The 19,076-nt window shown below is 31.9% G+C and overlaps 1 protein-coding gene across 1 annotated transcript; it reads right to left on the bottom strand.

The window, feature by feature from the left end:
• Positions 1-1,570: 1,570 nt before the first annotated feature.
• On the bottom strand, positions 1,571-12,054 carry LOC123887057 (phosphoinositide phosphatase SAC2-like). The gene is made up of 16 exons (XM_045936330.1): positions 11,420-12,054; positions 9,731-9,935; positions 9,455-9,620; positions 8,570-8,795; positions 8,345-8,421; positions 7,905-8,092; positions 7,447-7,544; positions 7,200-7,333; positions 6,984-7,112; positions 6,486-6,828; positions 6,182-6,303; positions 5,937-6,050; positions 5,527-5,700; positions 5,241-5,393; positions 3,103-3,184; positions 1,571-1,997 (listed from the first exon to the last, which is right to left on the bottom strand). The coding sequence occupies exons 1-16, from the start codon at positions 11,522-11,524 to the stop codon at positions 1,902-1,904; spliced, it is 2,412 nt and encodes an 803-aa protein (XP_045792286.1). The 5' UTR covers positions 11,525-12,054; the 3' UTR covers positions 1,571-1,901.
• Positions 12,055-19,076: the final 7,022 nt, after the last annotated feature.

The raw sequence follows: 19,076 nt of genomic DNA, 5'->3' as shown, positions 1-19,076 counted from the left end.
GAAAAATATATATATCTCTTTGAGCCTGTGATGTCAAACCCATTGTTTTGGAAAACCATCAAACATTGTTTGCATTAACCAGAAAATTGAGCCTCAATGGATGTAGAAGAATATGCAGCCAATAAGAATTTTGGAAGAACAATCATTACATCATGTGATTGATAGTTGACATTGTGAAGGAAGTGAAGTAAGTAGTGACATAATATCATAGTTGACTTTGTGCATCAATTTCCAAGAAACCTAATGCATATACAATTCATGAATGTCAACCTAGCATGTGATGATACATACTCCTACATAATGATACAAGCATCACATGAACAAAATCTTGCAGGCAGACACGTGGAACAGGATCATTGGGCAAAGACAAGCACATGGTGGCAATACACAATTGGACATGAGGCAATGGTGTGAAGCATTCATTGGCCAATTAATTAGGGTTTTGCATTAGGGTTTCCCAATCCATGATCTTTTATGTATATTATAGATTATAGATGAGAATGGGCCGCCATTTAATTGCCCTAACTGCTTTTACAGAAGAAAAAAATATATATTTTTTTTTTTTACTAACTTTTGTTTAACCAAAATAGATACACAAACTCAATCTTAAATCTAGAACAAATCAAAATAATATAAAATATATATGATCTTAACAGATATTCTAATTTATTTTTTACAACAGAAAAATATTAATAATAATAGTAGCCAAATCTAAGAAGTATATACGACACTAGTAACAAGTAATTAAACCTACTATCCCAGAACCAAAAGCCCCCCTTAAAACATTAAACCCGAATCAAAGCAAAAACTAAGAGTTCAAGGAAAAAACAAAGACATAACACAACTCCTATAATAGTAGAGGCATATAAATTTTATACTTTTATATTCATCAAATGCTTGAGAATTAGTGGTTGATGAGTGCTCTAAACTTGACTTTCTTTTGAACAAATTTTCTATTGCTTATTGTTAGAAATAAAACTAAAATACGGCAACACTAACACTCGCTTTTTAATTGGGATAAAACTCGTGAGTCTCACCATTTTTTGTAAAAAAAATACTCTTAATTCCTCTACACACATTCAACACATCGTTTTCTCTCTCCGGCAAAAAAAAAGTTCAAGAAATTAATGCACATTAGACGTGGATTGATCGACCCAAACAAAGGCCTAAACGCGAAATTGTTTAGACCGAACAATTTAAGCTGAAATTATACATTGTTAAATGTTAACACTACTTATTTTGCCCAATTATTATCATAGTGGACATATGACATATGATACTATTACTATACCATGTTAAGGTATAGCCGATGAAAACAAACAAGAGACGTTTTTCAATTCAACCAAAACTCCGAAGTCTAATCTCACTGTTCTTCAATCGTTTATATGAAACGGTCACGTTATAAGTAGATAGTTGGATTGGTGAGCTAAAAAACACAAAAGGTCCAAGATACGAACCCTGTAAACTAATACAATCACTAACTTACTAATATTTGTCTGTCAATATATACGGATTTATCACATACCCAAAGAACCAAAAAAATTAATCGTCAAAGAGAGTTATAATAATCTGAGCATAAGCTATGTATTTTTTTTGGTTTTTTCAATGAAAATTGAATTATATACAGGATTGGTAATTTTGAATGTGATAAACTGATAATGTACCTAGCTGGGGGGAGGCACAAAAAATTTAATTACTTATTGACATCTCTAAAACTACCTCCCAAATGAAAATATAATATGTAACTCAAATGCTCTTTTGAAACAAAAATCAGCTTCTTAGCTTCTGCCACTTCTAATTGTTTTTTGGATTTTATCTTACCATTTATTTCTGTACAGCAAAGACATGAATCCTCATCCTTCGGATAAGGTGATATAGATCAAGAGACGTTAGTACTAGTCTCAAACATAAAGAATCTCACCATGAGTCACCCAACTTTCAAATTTATCGGTATATTTTCCATCTTTTTTGAGGTCTCCTTCGCTACGCCTCCTCTCCTGAAATACATTGAAAGCAAAATCGTGATTACATGAACTAAGAACTTAATTTGCGGCTTATAGAACAAGCGCGTATGTATAAGCTTACATGAGCTATTTCTATAGCAAAAGATAAAATAAATAAAAAACAATTGTATATTTTATTTGTTTTCATAAGCTATTTTGGAGAACTTATGAAAAAAGTCGTAAGTTGTTTTTATAAGTTCTCCCAAATAGTTTCAAAAAACTTATACTAATAGATAAGCTTGAATAAGACAATCCAAACATGAACTATATGTTGTTTTCACAGGTTATCCTAGAGAGCTTATGGACATGCCATAAGTTTTTTGTTTCCATAAGTTCTCACAAGCAGTCTAACAAGTGTTTATGTAAATAAACTGGAATAAATAAATCCAAACAGGCCCCGAGCTTAAAAATGTTCATGAAGATGTTAAATAAGCGCTTACGAAAAAAATCAAGAACAATAAGCTAAGGTCTTTACACCTAGGGCTAGTTTGGATAAACAACTTATTTAAGTGTATAAGCTATTTTAATAACAAAAGGAAAAGTCATGTCAAACTATGTTTATAAAAGCCATTTTCATAAGCTATCCTGGAGAGTTTATGAAAATAAGTTCCAAACAGCTTAAGGACATATCATAAGCTATTTCCACAAACTCTCCCAAACAGTCTCACAAGTGCCTATGTCAATAGATAAAGTCAAAATAAACTAATTGAAACAGACCCTAGTGTTGTCACACCGTTACATACTTAAATTTTGAAAACATGAAACAAAGTGAAATCAAGTTTATAATAGTTAAAACTGAAATAAACCAAAAAAAAATATATGAAACCAAACAATCCTAAGTTCCTCCATTGTCGAACCTAGGAAAACAAAATATAGATCACAATATTTTGCCAATAAATTTGCATTGTCAAGTAGATGTTCCAACATAATAAGTCTTACTCATAAGCCTTAAATCCAGAAAGAACCTAATGTTTCTTAAATGGACTACATTAAATATTTTTTGTTTTCTTCTTAATTAACTTTAACTCATTAATATTTCCTCGATGAAAGGAAGTTATGTTGTTCCATATTGATTCTAGAACTAAGAATATATACTGACCTTCAAGATAGGTCCAGATTCACTTGCAGGCACTTCAGTCATTAGTTCATTCACAATATTGTCCGAAGAAATGCTGACTGACCTGTAACATCAACAATATTGGCATCAATCGCCGAATTTTGAAAATTCGTAAACCAATCCCTAACTCAAGAATTAGGTTTTTACTCCATAATATTAAAATTAAGCTACTTAAATCTTAGCTCCTTCCTGATTCATTTCTATGCTACAAAAATGGCCTCCATTTGAGGATTCAGTTCAGCATAAAACCCTAGACTAATTTATGACAATCCACACAAAAATTGCATAAGGAGGATTAAGTACTTGTTTGGATAAACAACTTAATTAAGCGATTATAACATAAACGTTTATCATAGAAGTGTGAAGTGCTTGTGTAGTAGCTATTTCTATAAAATATGATAAAATAAAGTCAAATTTTTTTTTTAACAGCCAAAAATTATATATATAATAACAAGGAATAAGTACAAGAGGTACTCTACTCATGCTCGTAGGAGATGTACAGGTAGTACTCTACCCGATAAAGTAATAACAATTTAAGAAACCCTATCCTGTCCTATGGTTAACACTACCATATTCAAACAATTATCGAGCTATATAAAATAAAGTCAAATTGTTTTCATATAAGCTATAAGTTCTTTTCGTAAGCTATCTTAGAGAGCTCATGTAAATAAGATGAAAACAACTTAAGAACATGTTGTAAACTGTTTCCATAAACTCTTAATTGAGTGCTTATAGCAAAACCGTTTATCATATAAGTGTGTATGTATAAGCTATTTCTATATCAAATGATAAAATAACGTCAAATTGTTTTCATCTAAGCTGTTTTCATAAGCTATCTTAGAGAGCATATGGAAATAAGCTGAAAACAACTTATGGAAATATGCTGAAAACAACCTAAGTACATGTCATAAACTGTTTCCAGACTCATAATTAAGCACTTATAGCATATGCGCTTATCATATAAGTGTTTATGTATAAGCTATTTCTATAACAAATGATAAAATAAACTCAAATTGTTTTCATATATCTTATAAGCAGTTTTCATAAGCTACCTTAGAGTGCTTATGGAAATAAGCTGAAAACAGCTTATGGATATGTCATAAACAATTTGCATAAACTCTACCAAACAGTCGCAAAAGTGCTTATGTCGCCAGATAATCTCAAATAAATCAATCCAAACAGGTCATAAATTCTTTCACTAATATGCTAATTGAAGAAACTGAGTGAAGTCTTATGGATATATATCGCTGGTTGGACAACTTAAGGTTTTTGGTACAAATGCTTTCCTACTCTCTTTTTTATGTCTTCCAAATTCAAACTATCGATCGCTTCCTATATTTTCATGAGACCAAAATATTGCATAAACAAAAAGATAAAAGAATTTTAGTCTTCAATCCTTATAAGTTTTCCGATTCATGGATGAAACTCCCTAAATAATCAAAATAGACTGATGTGATAATGTGATAAAAGTATTCTTCTCATTAGGGCCGGCACATGCATAAGGTAGCACAACCCCTTGCTTTAGGCCTCAAAAATAATTTTTCTTATTAAAAAGTAGGGCTCAAAAAGATATTGCTATACAAGTAAGTGAAACGTTAAAACAATTATATTGTTGTAGTGATGTGCAAGTGTAAACAATCGTCGAGAGCGTAACACCGAATATATGGGACATGAGTTCGAATTCAATCTATGCCAAAGCTAATGTAAATTGATTTAATCACAACGGAAAATACTAAAAACCACCACAAAAAATGATCATCCAACAGATTTGAACACAACTTATGATGTTCAAGCATAAACGTTTATCAGTCATATAACCAAAACAAAAGTACTAAAAGAAGTATAAACGTTTCCCGCAAAAACAACTAACAAAATCCACTTTGACAACTACACCAAACTTTTCATTTTGGCATTTTACATCTAAAAATACTTCACTTTAAAGTTTTTTTTTAGCCCAACCAGCTTTTCATTCTCAAGACCAAATTTCAATATATCCCCCCCCCCCCCCCCCCCCCCACCCCTATACCATTAATCATGATCTGAAGAAACCACGAGGCCAATCACGAAGAAAGTAACAGTATAGCATAGGTATAATTTTATCAATCAAAGTGTTTTCAGACCTTTCAAGTAGTTCTTCTTCACAAGAATTTCCGGAAGAAGAAAGCCAGTCCACATCAAGGAAATTCGAGCAATCACATGCATCTCCATGTTCTTCATAACAAATGTGATCGCTTTCACAATATTGGTCCTTACCCATTCCTCCAAAAACTTGCCTGTATAATATTGATAACACAAATTTCAACACATTTGGATGGCTCGAGTAACTCGAGTAATAAATCATATCAAGTCAAACTGTATATCCAATTACACATAGTTTGCATCATGCAAAATGTGAGTTAAGCATACCTGCAATCACAAATAGAACTTCCACAGGCAATAATGTCTGAAGTAGACTCCAAAAGAGATTGCTTATCGGGATTTTCAGATGAGTGCGGACAGTCTGGAGCATGCAAGTTCCTAATTGTAGCCTCACTTTCACCGAGAATGTTGCCATCTGATTGTGATCTTCTAATAAATGACCTACCAAACAAAGATATAACATTTTTCAATCTTCAGAATATGGTTGAACAAAATTTTCAATCTGAGAATTAAACTCAAAACTACAAACAGATCGAAATAGGAAAGTATATAACTAAATTAGTACATCTAATGAAGTAAAGTCATTAAAGCTTTCGTTTCTATATAATATCACCCCTCGAAAACAATTTCTTAAATGAAAATGACAAAATTTGTGCAACTGAAAAATCTAAGTATACCCGTCAATTCCATCTGTTAAATTTGGGCCGTGACTTCCAAGATTGTAATGTTGATCTGAATCAAGCTCCCATAGTGCTGGTTTTCCCAGTTGTGGCTGAAAATGCCCCAAGAATCTGAACAAAGTAATACCAAACAAGACATTATAACTAATTAATTCTAATGCAACTACGCATGCAAGATTACAAAAAAGGTCTATCGTAACAACTATGCATGTAAGATTACAAAAAATGTCTACTCGACTTACATGTTAATTGTTTTTTGTTTAGTACCATCCAAATATGTATTGTTGTAATAACGCTGTAAGGTTCGAATAAGCTCTTGGGACTGAGCTGCTGCTTTCCATTGGCCTCTTCTTTCAGAAAATATCTAAATAGCAAGACGAATCGCATAATATCCAAAGGAATGAACCGTAATCAGATAAAATTTAGTGTACAATAAATGATGATCTTTACATTTCATAATCCATAAAGTCCAATATATGTTGCTACATATACTAACATTTGTCTTTTAAATAAAATAAATCTAACGCTGAAAGGTAGAAAGATTACCTTGTTGTGCGCTGCAGAACCCCCATATTGAAAGGCTAATTTGTCTCCCATGGACTCATAAGCTGTCATTACTTCCTTAGCCAAAGGGTTATCAAGATCAATGCGCAGGGATTCAATAAATCCTAATGCTTGTAACTGACGTCCAAGTGCAACTAGTCCATAAGCATACTGCGCAACGTTGGTGCGGTCTAGACAATCAATGCAATTTGTCCTCAAGACTCCCTTTTGAAGCAGCTTGGGTTTGACACTGGAATCTTTGATCTCATCGTCACCACTGTGATTCATCAATGACATTGTTATACTCTCTTGTTCCACAACAGATTCATCAATGACATTGTTATTTCTGCATTACATTCAAAGAAAATTTATCAACATTCACGATTCTTTACCTAGTAAATAGGCAACTGCATCAACAATAATATAATAATCAAGTAAAATCTCAATCTGCATTAGTACAACAGCAAGATGGTCGAATTGTGTTGTTATTATGGTCCTTACTCGGAGTACGAATATGGGAATAATCCCTCTTGCCTCATGTTTGGTGTCACTGGACAGTAGAAGATGCCAGTTAGGTTCAACGCAAATGAAGCCACTTTTCCCAGTTGTCCGAGCACATTGGTGGCTTTGCTGCTAAAAGTTGTTGATCAAATAAAGTCAATGACACCCGAGAAAAAAACCTGTAGAGCTTGAACCAAAAAAAGAAGAGAAACTTACCGTCTTGAGTGCCGATGCAGATCCCAATGAAGAAACCTCAGGCGTTCATCCCGACTCAAATCTTGATTAATAACCTTAACAGCATTAGCGAACTCGGCTCGCAGAATAGTTTCACGGGGCTTCTTCTCACGAGTCTTAAACATAAAATATAAGAGAATATAAAAGGTAGAAAAACGTTTAGTTTAGACACGGGTCAAGGAAATCAAGCATGCTCAATGATTTTCTTACATGTGTAAAAATGCCCTACCTTAATCAAGTTCAATATAATAATTGGATTTCCATATCTCTTGACAAGATTTTCAAAATGAAGTCTTGTGGCTTCATACTGAGCGTCCTTCGGTGACACTAGAGCAAAAGAATCAAAATGAGCAGTTAGTATTATTTGAACTTATCTACTGACATAAGCACTTCCAAGACAATATGCGAGAGTTTATGGACACAACTTAAGATATGACTAATTTATTTTTTTTGTTTGACTAATGATATGACCATAAGTTGTTTTCAGATTATTTTCATAAACTCTACGAGATAGATTATGAAAATAGCTTGTAATTTAAATAAATAAAAAAATTGAATTTTTTTATCTTTTGTTATAAAAATAGCTTATACATAAGCACTTATAAGATAACCAATTGATTAAGTTGTTTATCCAAACAGGGCCTAAGTGAGAGAAAAAATAAAAGGGAATTTGTTTACATATCTTACATATAATGTCAGGTTTCATATTCAGTGGAGAGGCTTCCTGAGACCAGAAGAGAGGGATTGAACCCCGGATTTGCACCACAGAACTGATTTGCATTGGCGATCCATCACAAGCATCTGCAAAGACTATCTGCTCTGTCTCAACATCATTAGCTACTCTACCCCTTTCATTGACTCCACGTTTCAAATACCTGCACCACAAGAAAAGAAACCTCGAATATGTCTAGAAAAATTAAATAAGCAATGACAAGAAATTCATAAGAGAAAGTATCATGGTGACAAAATCACTCAGTTTATATGACTCTTATGGATTGAAGTGCTCAGTAAAACCGGTAAAGAATGGCAGCCAGCCATTAATCCGGGATCATAAGTAAAAATATGTGAAATCGAATGCAACCTTATTTTCATCACAAACTCAAGGAAAGCTAAAGAGAAGTACAAACCTGGTACCAGCATAGTGCCTTGAACGCCTAGCAATGAGAATGAAGTCGAACTCACGGCCAGCTGTAGAAAGTTTAACCTACACGTGATACCATGAAATGAACACTTAACAATTCTAAAACATGTAACACTATCAACAGAAGTCTTGGCTTAATCACTGCAGCACCGTACACTTTTACTTTACACACACAAAAAAAAAATTATAAGAATGAAGAATCGGTATGTACCTGTTTAAAAAAGCCATAGACTAAGGCAACAGTCCAGGAAGTATTCTGCAGATTGTTCCTGATTCCACGAGTTAAGAACTCATTCCAAACAAACAGTGTTTCATACAACAACTGTCCCTTATAATTATGATCAGATAAGTTCTTTTGAAGACTGAGCATGATGTTGTATGAGTAGCTGTAAAAGAAGTCCTTTGTAAGATCCATACTGCATAGAAGCTTCTTGTATCTATAAGTCACAACAGAAGAAAGAGAAAAGTCAATTAATAAGATGGTTTATATTAAACGAAGGAATATAAGTAAGAAAACAAAACATAAAAACAACTATGAAACCGATAACTCTGACCAAATGTATATTTAAAAATGAAAAGAAAGCGATCTCCCATGTGAACCCTGGAAATACCTTGTTTCACTCAAAAAGATATACTTACATCAACAGCAATGAAGATTGCTCCTGTGTACACTTCCACAAGACAAACTTAACAATAAAAGTAGAACATGAAAACAAAAACAAGAAGGAATCTACTATCTACTATCTACTAACTATATACTATACATATTACACGACTCCGAAATCTAGAAGAAGCTATATGAATTCTATCTCGAGTGAAACAATTAGAGAGTACCACAGAAAGACGGGAGGGTTGACTTGAGGAAGCCCACATTGTGCATATGCACTGAAGAGAGAGACAAATCAACAAATATATAGTACAAACTACAAAGAGAAAAACTGAATATGTAGAACAAGTATAATAATGATTATCTAACAGAAAGGTTTCGCTACATGATATAATGAACGCCAATAAAAAAATGTAATTTATAACATTAAAGTACAATGGACAGGTTCTGAATACTAGTCTTATATATCTCCTAAAATTGACTAAAGACCTGTTCTCATCCTTTGAGTAAGCCAATCTTGTTCGAACACTCGGATGAGGAATCGGAATCATCTCACTCTTCGTGATGGCATATATGGTATGCCCACATATAGTTCCGATCTTCCTGCGCTTTGTTATCAGCAGCATATAGAATGGCTCGAGAAATTTTACAAACCCTAAATACAAAAAGATACATAAGAAGGTTGAGTCATTCAGATAAATAATGTTGGAATAAACATTAGTATAGTACTAAACTATTTGCTATAATATAGAAGATAGGAAATACCGATGATTCCATAGCAAGTTGTGACAAATTTAAGCCCCCCGGTGGACTTGTTGCCTTCATGGATGCGACGCAAAATATCGCAACACTCAATTTCGGTGTAGAGTGTCGGATCTTCAATGACATTTAGTTCAGAAGCCTCTGACCTGTCGATCTTTAATACCCTCCAAAACGTCCGGTTTTTATCTCTTCCGATCATATAGAATCTCTGAGCAAAGAAAAATGGTAAGAAACCAAATCGATAGTGCTCATTAGTTATATAATATGCATGGACAAAAGTGACAATAGATGTTCACAGAAAAAATCGGGGGGAAAAGAATCACACAGATATTCATACATATTATTTATAGTTCATAATTATTTTAGTTAACATAAAAATGACAACCGAAGTTCGTTATCCATAATTCCAAAGCAACCTAATAGTCATTTATTGCACATTGCACACTTGCATCAAAGGCTCGTAGGACGTAGTGTATTGTGCATGGCAATGTAATGTCATAAGCCAAACTTAAATGTCTTTCCAAACTAACAGCTTATCATTATATTATCAGTGGAAGAAAAAGGAAGCTTCCTTTTAGATCCCATTTCCAGAAGAAGAAAGCAGCATTTTAGCTAATAATTTTAGTTCCTTAATTATCCTTTGCCCCATTTTCAGAAAAAGATTCTGAATATATTCACATGGCTATTCTCAATCTTGCCAAATTGAAGAGAATAAGACAAGAAAAGAAAAGTAGTTTCAATCCTTCAAGAAAGGGAAAAAAAAAAAACCAATTTCAGCATGCATGACATTGATGGTGTAACATAAAAAACAAAAACCCTAATTTCACTTGTAAAAAAATTTAGCATTGAAGTCGAATTCCTGCAAAAACGATTCATCAGTATTCAGTAATATCACAGGAACCTTTCAAGAAAAATCGGCAAACTTAATATCAATAAACACATAAGTAGACATCAATACTTAGATGTTCAGTCATCTGGACTCATACGGTGACATAAGCACTTGCGTAAAACTTTGAAAGAGCTTATGAAAATATTTTACATCAGACTATTTCAGTTTATTTTCATAAGCTCCTCCAAATAGCTTATTGGCATAAGCTGTTTTCAACTAATGAAGAGTTAACCTTAACTCCCTCTTCAATTCGATAAACAGCTTATACACAAGCTCTTACACAATAAGTGCTTATTATCAAAATGCCCCCATAATCTGAAAACAATGAAGAACACAAATTACAATAAAAAAAATCAATTATAATCACTCAAGCCAAGCACAAAACCTGGATCGATCCATGTTTTCATAAGGAATCCACGCAAATCCAATTAAACAGAATTCAAAAACTCATCAATCCCATCACCACAAGCATCTAAATCTTCACACAAAAACCATCAATGTTAAACAAAACCAAAACAAAAAACAAAAAACAAAAAAATCATCATAAACCCTTTTGAATCCTTTGCCCAATTCAAAGATTCTCATGGCATATGAACATGAATTTGACCAAAAATAAAACACAAAAACAAATTCAGCAGAACAAGAAAACTTAACACAAACAAAACATCATTGAACATAGTAAAACACAAAATCAAAAAACAAAAAACAAAAAACAAAATTCACATATTTCAGATCATGCTCATGACATACTTCAAAATAAATGCAAACATCAATGATAGAACATAGAATAAGATCATAATTACCGAAAGAGTTTCATAGAGCCTAAACTTCTGCATGTAGCAAGACTTAGGGTCAACTCCATCTACAAAATCAAAACTTGTCTGCAACTTTTCCTTCGCTATCTCCATCACAATTCAGATCCCTTGAGCTTCAAAACAAAGCTCAAGTTTTTGTTTTCTAAAGAGATCAATCACCAGCAGAAAAATTCAACACAAGACAAAAAACCAAAACAAACAAGAGCTTCTGTTTGATTAAAACAGAAGCTCTTGAAACAAACAAAGACTCAAAAACAAGTACAATAAAAAGCTCAAAACTTTACAACAATGGTCCACAAAACATAAAGTTTTTTTGGTTTACAATACAATGAAACAAAAAAATATAAAAAGCCCAGAAAAACAAAAACAAAAGAGTAAACAAAAAAAGTAGCTTTTTAGGGAATGATGATAACAAGGGTGTTTGGTTTTGAGGAATGGAAGAGAAAAACAGAACTGAAACAGCTTTTGAGTTGAGTTTCAGAAATGAAAAGGAAAGTGAATATGAGATTTGTCAAAAGAAGAGAACCACATAAAAAATAAAATAAAAGTAACAATGAAGAAAAAAAAGAAATTCAGGTTTTTTTTTTATTGCGTGTGCAATGCCTGAGAACATCTTTCTCTAACTGGCAGCAGATTTTTTGGTTAGAATATGCTTTTATTCTTTTTACTTTTTTTTTTAATTGTGATATTATTTGGAAAAAAAAATTGACCAAATTTATAATTTGAACATTAAAATATATAATATATTAATTTTTATTAATTTAATTGTTTATTTAAAATTGGAGGTAATATAAATACTATGTGCGACACTGTATATGTTTGACTCTATTTACTGTAAAAAATAATGTTTGACTCGATTTTTTATTATCTATAAATTATATTATATGCATTTTGAAAATATATATAGAGATTAAATAATACAATATTACCATTTTTATACTTTTTGGTTTTTTAATTTATTTGGCTCAAGGACTTTCAGTTTCTGAAATTTAATTTGGTCTAAACTATAAATAAAATTTGGTCAAAAAATATTAATGTCTTTAATTTAAAATTTGGACCAAAGACAAATATTTTATAACATTTTAAATGTTTGACACTATTAGGTCGTTTTATGCTATTAACTCGGATGTTATGAGTCTGTTCGTATGTTAATCTTTATTAATTTTTAGCGAAATTGAATATATAATGATTCTGATTGATGTATTTGACTATTTTCTATGAACTAATGAACATCGTTCTTTTTGAGTCAAAAAAAAATTGACACTATTATTTTTATTAATCGAAGTGATGGACATCATAAAATCCATACACATAATTGTGAAGTTCACATCCGAACACGATGAATATATTCGCCCTAATAATGTTAATATTTGTCAAATGAGTTAGAACTTATAGACATTTTTCTCTTAATTTGTACCATATTACTGTTTTTTAATATTTGTAGTTGCTTTATTTTTATTTGACTTAAAGGACTTTCAGTTTCTGGAATTTGAATTTGCTTTAATTTGTTGGGTTAATTGTGTTGATTACAATTTTTATAGAAGAATATGACTTTTACTACTAATATTTTGTATTTTATTTTATTTCTATGTTTACAGTAAAAAAAAGGTTTTATACATGACTTTATAATATATTACTACCTCTGTCCCTAATTATATATTGCACCATTTAAGAAAATTAGAATAAATAGTTTTTCTCGCTTAGATTTTTTTTATAACTTGACCAAACATGTATAAATTATGATTTCTTTTAGTCAAAAGAAAAAAATCATAATTTCTTCATAATTTTCTCAAATATTTTTTATAACCAAAAAAATGTGTATTTCAAGTTAAGGGTTTGTTGTCCCTTAAAAAAAAGGATAATATCTAAATTAACTATAGCACATGTATTGTCACGAGAGCATAATTAGTTCAGATGAAAAGAACATTATATTATATTTATCTAGGGGGCCGAGGTTCAAACACCAGTTTCCGTGAGTTTAGCTCAATGGTAGGGATATCGCATTTTATGTGCAGGAGTCGGGGTTTGAACCTCGGACACTCCACTTATCACATTTAAGTTGAAATTTCTAGTCATTAAGCTACTTGACAAAAAAATTTAAAGGAAACTGTACTGGAAATCAAAATTTTGTTAATTATTTACAAAGGTGGATTCTAGGGTGAGGGCTCAATTAAGTCCCTCACCGGTGAGGCAGATAAAATACACCATCAGATTTGTTTAATGGTCGAGATTCATTAAAAATTAACATTAGAACATCTGCATATTCCCACACACAATCATGTGTATTCCTCTCTCTAATTTTGTAACTGTCTTCTCTCCCATGATACTTCAATGGTGAAATTTCACAAACTCCACCAAATTTTTCTCTATAATAAAAACCATATTTTCCCAAACTCTCTCACTGGCATCTTATAATCAGTGAGTGAGAACTCATTTTCCCCAAACATTGACACCAAAAGAGAAACATGTTAGCATTTATTATCCTTCGAACTTAATTAAAGCAATTGTAATAAGTTGGGAAGCAATATTTATAAACTACCAATTCAATCAAACAATTGTAGTGTTTTTTTATATATGTAGCAAGTTGGTCACAGAAACTAAATTCCAACTTCGCATGGCCAAAAAGATCATTAAGAGTACCGTGTATGCAATGGAGATAGAGAAACATAGAAACTGAAAAAAAAAGTTCAAGTGATAGAGAGAAAGAAATTGGATCTAGTGTGGTGATGAAATATTAGATCAAGTAGATTCATTTGATCTAACGGTGAAATTAAATGGTACACCGGTGAAGGACTTGATAGAGCCCTCACCCTAGAATCCACCATTTACAAATATTAGTCAAACTAATGGATTTAAAATTATTTTGAAACTTTGTAAAAAAAAAAATTATTCTGAAAAAACGTTTCTTAAGCAAGCTTTTTATTTTTTTGGTAAACTAAAGATAACTACTGCGCGCAACTGCAGAGACTAATCTTCTTGAAATAACAGAAAATCATTTAAGCGGTTGACCCTTCCCAACAAAAAATTTTCCATACACACCGGTCACCCATAAGCAAGCTTTTTACTAGATGTACATATGAAGGATAATCTATCAAATTTGATATTATTTTTTTAATTAATTTCTGTATACCGCCCTGTAGATTGATAATGTAAATATATTTACACAAATATTCAATTATATTCTATCATCATCATAGTATCATTTCTTAGCCCCTATTCACACACATAAAAAAAAGTAGTATTGTTTCTTAAAATTAGTTATACGGTATAAAATTAAGATGAAGAAGTATTGATTAAAATATATAGTTTTTCAAATAAAACCCATTTATTTGTGTTTATTTTTTTTTTGTTGGTACAATTTATTTGTATATGTTTAACATCAACACAAACGACTTATGCCAATATTTGTCTTATTTAAATGATCCACTATAACTATCGTTGTAAATAAACAAAGCGTTTACTTCAATAATAGCAAAGAATAATAAATATATGAGTTGATTCCACGCAGAGATGGAATATCCTAGTGGAAAATAAATAATAGTAATGTGCAAATTGGATGGCATCGAATAATAACAAACCAATCATTTGCGTATATTCTTTTTCCCTTCTTTACCACGTCTTTGCTCAACATGTTCAACTCTTTCTTTCACATGCATCATTTTTCTTTGTACATATCTAACATTTTTCTTTTTATGGATAATATCATCATCAACATTGGATTAATATAAGGTGTGGATTTTTTAAATAATTTAGGCAAAATTAAAATTTGGTGAGATTGAAGACGGGAATGGATTGTCTCCCATGTAAAAAGCACATGAGAGAATGCAGTGCCATGATCCACCATTAATTTAATATATTTTATTATGTGAGTTACTATTCACAATTAAATGTAAGGTGATGATTTCACTTAAGAAAAAAGTGACTGGAGAGGATCCTCTCCCGATTGAAGACAATTAGATACGGTGTAACTCGGTTGATGTTTCAAAATGTAGCTTTGATCCTTATGCTTGTAGAGGTATTTTTTTTAGAGACAATCAAGCTAATAATCTAGGTTGTTTTGTTTTCAATATTAGGGGTGAGTGATATGTTTTCTGGTGAGCTTATTGATACAATTACTGCTGTTGAGATTGCACATAGGAGAGGTTGAAATCATCTTTGGTTTGAGTGTGATTTCATACTTGTGACTCTAGCTAGCTTTCAAGTCTCGGCTAACCATTCCTTGGAAGCAAAGAATTCGTTTGAATAATTGTTTGCATTTTGTGACAAATATGTATTTTGTAGTCTCTCATCTATAGGGAAGGAAATCATGTTGTAGATAAGCTGTCTAATTTAGGCGCCTTGGCATTAATGATAGTTTATAGTTTGATACTTACCCTATTGTTTTTTATGAATGACTTTGTTAGTAATAAGTTTGGTCTTTGTCTAATTTTCGATTTTCCTGACCTTGGGGAAGATTTCCTCTCTCTCTCTCTCTCTCTCAATAGGAATAATCTAGCAAACACCACAACAATACTGAAAATCAAATAACGTCGCACAAAACGACGACCAATACAACACCGCACTTAGACGATGACAACACGAAAAACAAAAAGAAAAAATAATATGACAAATCACTTATTTATATGAAAACAAAAGGAAAAAAGATGTAGATGGGGTGATTTTAGGCTAAAAATGACCTAAAATCACCCCTCTGGGATGAACAAAGAGAATATAATGAGAATGAAAATTGGGGTGTTCAATATTTTCTTCATCTTTTAAACATTGAAAATTTCAACTATGCTAACCTTTATTTTATCTTTTTATAAACAAAACTAAGCTTTTTCTTTATAACAAGTACACATCATATTTGGAAAGGCAATCTCCTCACCATCTAGAGGGTAATTGGAATTAGGCATGGCAATGGGGTGGGGCAAGGACGGGTTTTGCCCTCCCAAACCCATAAAGTTTGATTTCCCCAAACTCATCCCAAATTCGAGCGGGGATAAAAATGATAACTCCAAACCCATATCCAATGGGGATCGGGTATCCCCATCGGGTTTCGGGTATCCTCATTACGCCTCTTTCCACATGAATTTAGATTGTATTTTAGTATTTTTTTATTAAAAAAAAGTTAAATGTCCAAAATTATTTTCTCTCAACAATATTTTTGTAAATAAAGAAAAAAAAATAGAGAAAATAGTTTGTTTAATACTCAAATTAAAATAAAAAATAAATATATTAATGTAATTTAAGAGATTGTTTAAGCGTTTTTAATTTAAAAGATGTGAAATCTAATTTTTAGTATAAGTGGGCGGGTTCCAGGTGAGTATCAATGTACCCATTACCAGCCACAAACCATCTTTTGAAATCGGGGAAAACCCGAACTCAAACTCAGTCAACTCGGGTTTTCCCGTCAAAGCGGGTATGGTTTGGGTGGGTACCCGTGAATATGAGTTTTATTGTCATGCCTAATTGGAATGATATTTGGAAAGCTCAATCTCCTCACAAAACGCATCATTGGAGGTTGTGTAGGGGGTGTCTGTCGACGCGGGTTCGCTTGACACAACGTTATGTAGAATGTGAACCAAGCTGTCTTGTGTGCAATGTTTGGGTAGAAGATGATATTCATGTGTTTTTTGGATGCGTAGCAGCCGACGAATGTTGGTCGGTCGCAGGCCTGTCACAGTTGCTCCAGAATGCAGCTTACCAGCATGTGACAGTCGCAGACAGGGTGTTTCGAATGTGCAGAAACGAGGACAGTGCAACGATAGGACGGGTGGCATCGTTATTTTGGTGCATTTGGCATAATCGAAACGACAATATCTGGAATGACAATATTCAGTCCCCGAGCCAAGTTGGAAGCATGGTGTTCGCCGTCTGGAATGAGTGGTTTACCGTCCACTAACCGCAGCGTCATAACGTTGTTCCTGTTGAGGATCCTAGGCCGGTTCAGTGGAAGAAACCAGGAGTGGGATAGATAAAATGTAATGTTGATGTTGCGTATACTCTTGCTAAGGCGGTCAATGTTTGGGCTAGTTTTCATAGATTTGAGATTATTCCCTTATATATTGAATATTTATTAGTTAATGATATGAATTAAGTTTGTTTGGTTAAAAAAAAAAAAGAATACATCATATTTTTAAAATATTAGTATGAGTACTATTCGTATATATAAAATGAAGTTAAACAATGTTTAATTCTTCAAATAATATCGATATTGTTAGAATATATATATGTTCATATGACTTTGAATTTATAAGACTAAAATTTCAAAATTGTGTTGTTTGTGTGAACTTTAAAACGATATTTATCATTTAATTAGTTAATCTATATATTATTTTTTTACAACTGTTCATCTATATATTTAAATATAATAATGTTATGAAGTACTCCTATTCAATTAGTTATTAATCAAAAGAAAGTTTTCAATTTATTTAGAAAAAAATATATGCAAATTTTATTAGATAAATAATTTTATAATGTCAACAAGTAACAACTATATTTTTCGCTACATCATCTCATTTCACTTCACTTTCTTAATATAATATAATAAATTAATAATTTTTTATTAAATAACTGTGTAAAACTATTTTATGTACTAATCCATTAAACTCATCATTTTTTTAATAATGCTTTAAATTTTTATTTTTTTAAATGGTGGGGCATATGGTATTATAGAGCGAGAGTCTCGTGTATATGTATTTTAAGGGAATGAAGACCATATAATAAAAGTATATGTATATGCATTTATTTAAGGGAATGAAGACCATATAATAAAAACGTGGCCAGTATCTTTCAACAAACGTAACTGTCGACAGCTGGCATGTTGACATGGCACAGTGTGTACATCTCATCTCAAAACCACGTGATCTTAATTCTTAACATCTTCACCCACACAACCCATTTGCCATACGCAAGCACCGTGTTGAACTGCACGCGTTCTATATCTATAACAATATATGAAAAGGATAGATGAGTTTGAGTTGGATTTTTTATATTGTTCAAATTATTCTTAATTTTAAATTCAAATTTTAAATTCAAATAACACAATAGTTCTTTCTTATTAAGCTCTTCCAAGTATAACAATTCTTGCAGAAATTTAAATAAGGTACATTTTTTAATCTCTGATTTTTAATTTCATAACATAAGAGTTTTTTTTACACAAGTTAGACATAGGCAGGCGCGAAACGCGCCTGTCTGGCCCGCTAGTATATATAAGTTATTTAGGATTGATTTTTTTTAGTATTAATTAAGGTGAACACTCCGTATACATATTATGTACCGGTACACGACTTAAGCGGATGATTGTGATTGATCCACAACTAGTATTTAATATAGAAAAATTAATAAATCATATTTGTAAGTCAATCAGAATCATCCACCTCAACAAATGTACCGGTACATATCTACATAATATATATACCAAAGAATTCACCATTAATTAATCATCTAGGTCTTAGGGGAGGAGTCCGGTAATTTAAAATTTGGCCAAAAGGTAAGTAAAATATGAACAATAATTATTTTCACTATGAATCAAACTTAATTCTTCCAAATAATTTGTTAAAAGATGGTTGTGGTACATAGTCATGAAATAAGGGTTATCAAATAAGATAGACCATGATTTACTTATACATTCAAATCGCTTAAAAGGTCTAAGAGAAAGTTT

The sequence above is a fragment of the Trifolium pratense genome, linkage group LG5, assembly GCF_020283565.1.
Source record: "Trifolium pratense cultivar HEN17-A07 linkage group LG5, ARS_RC_1.1, whole genome shotgun sequence".
Lineage (NCBI taxonomy): Eukaryota > Viridiplantae > Streptophyta > Magnoliopsida > Fabales > Fabaceae > Trifolium > Trifolium pratense.
This window is presented reverse-complemented; position numbering and strand designations above follow the sequence as displayed.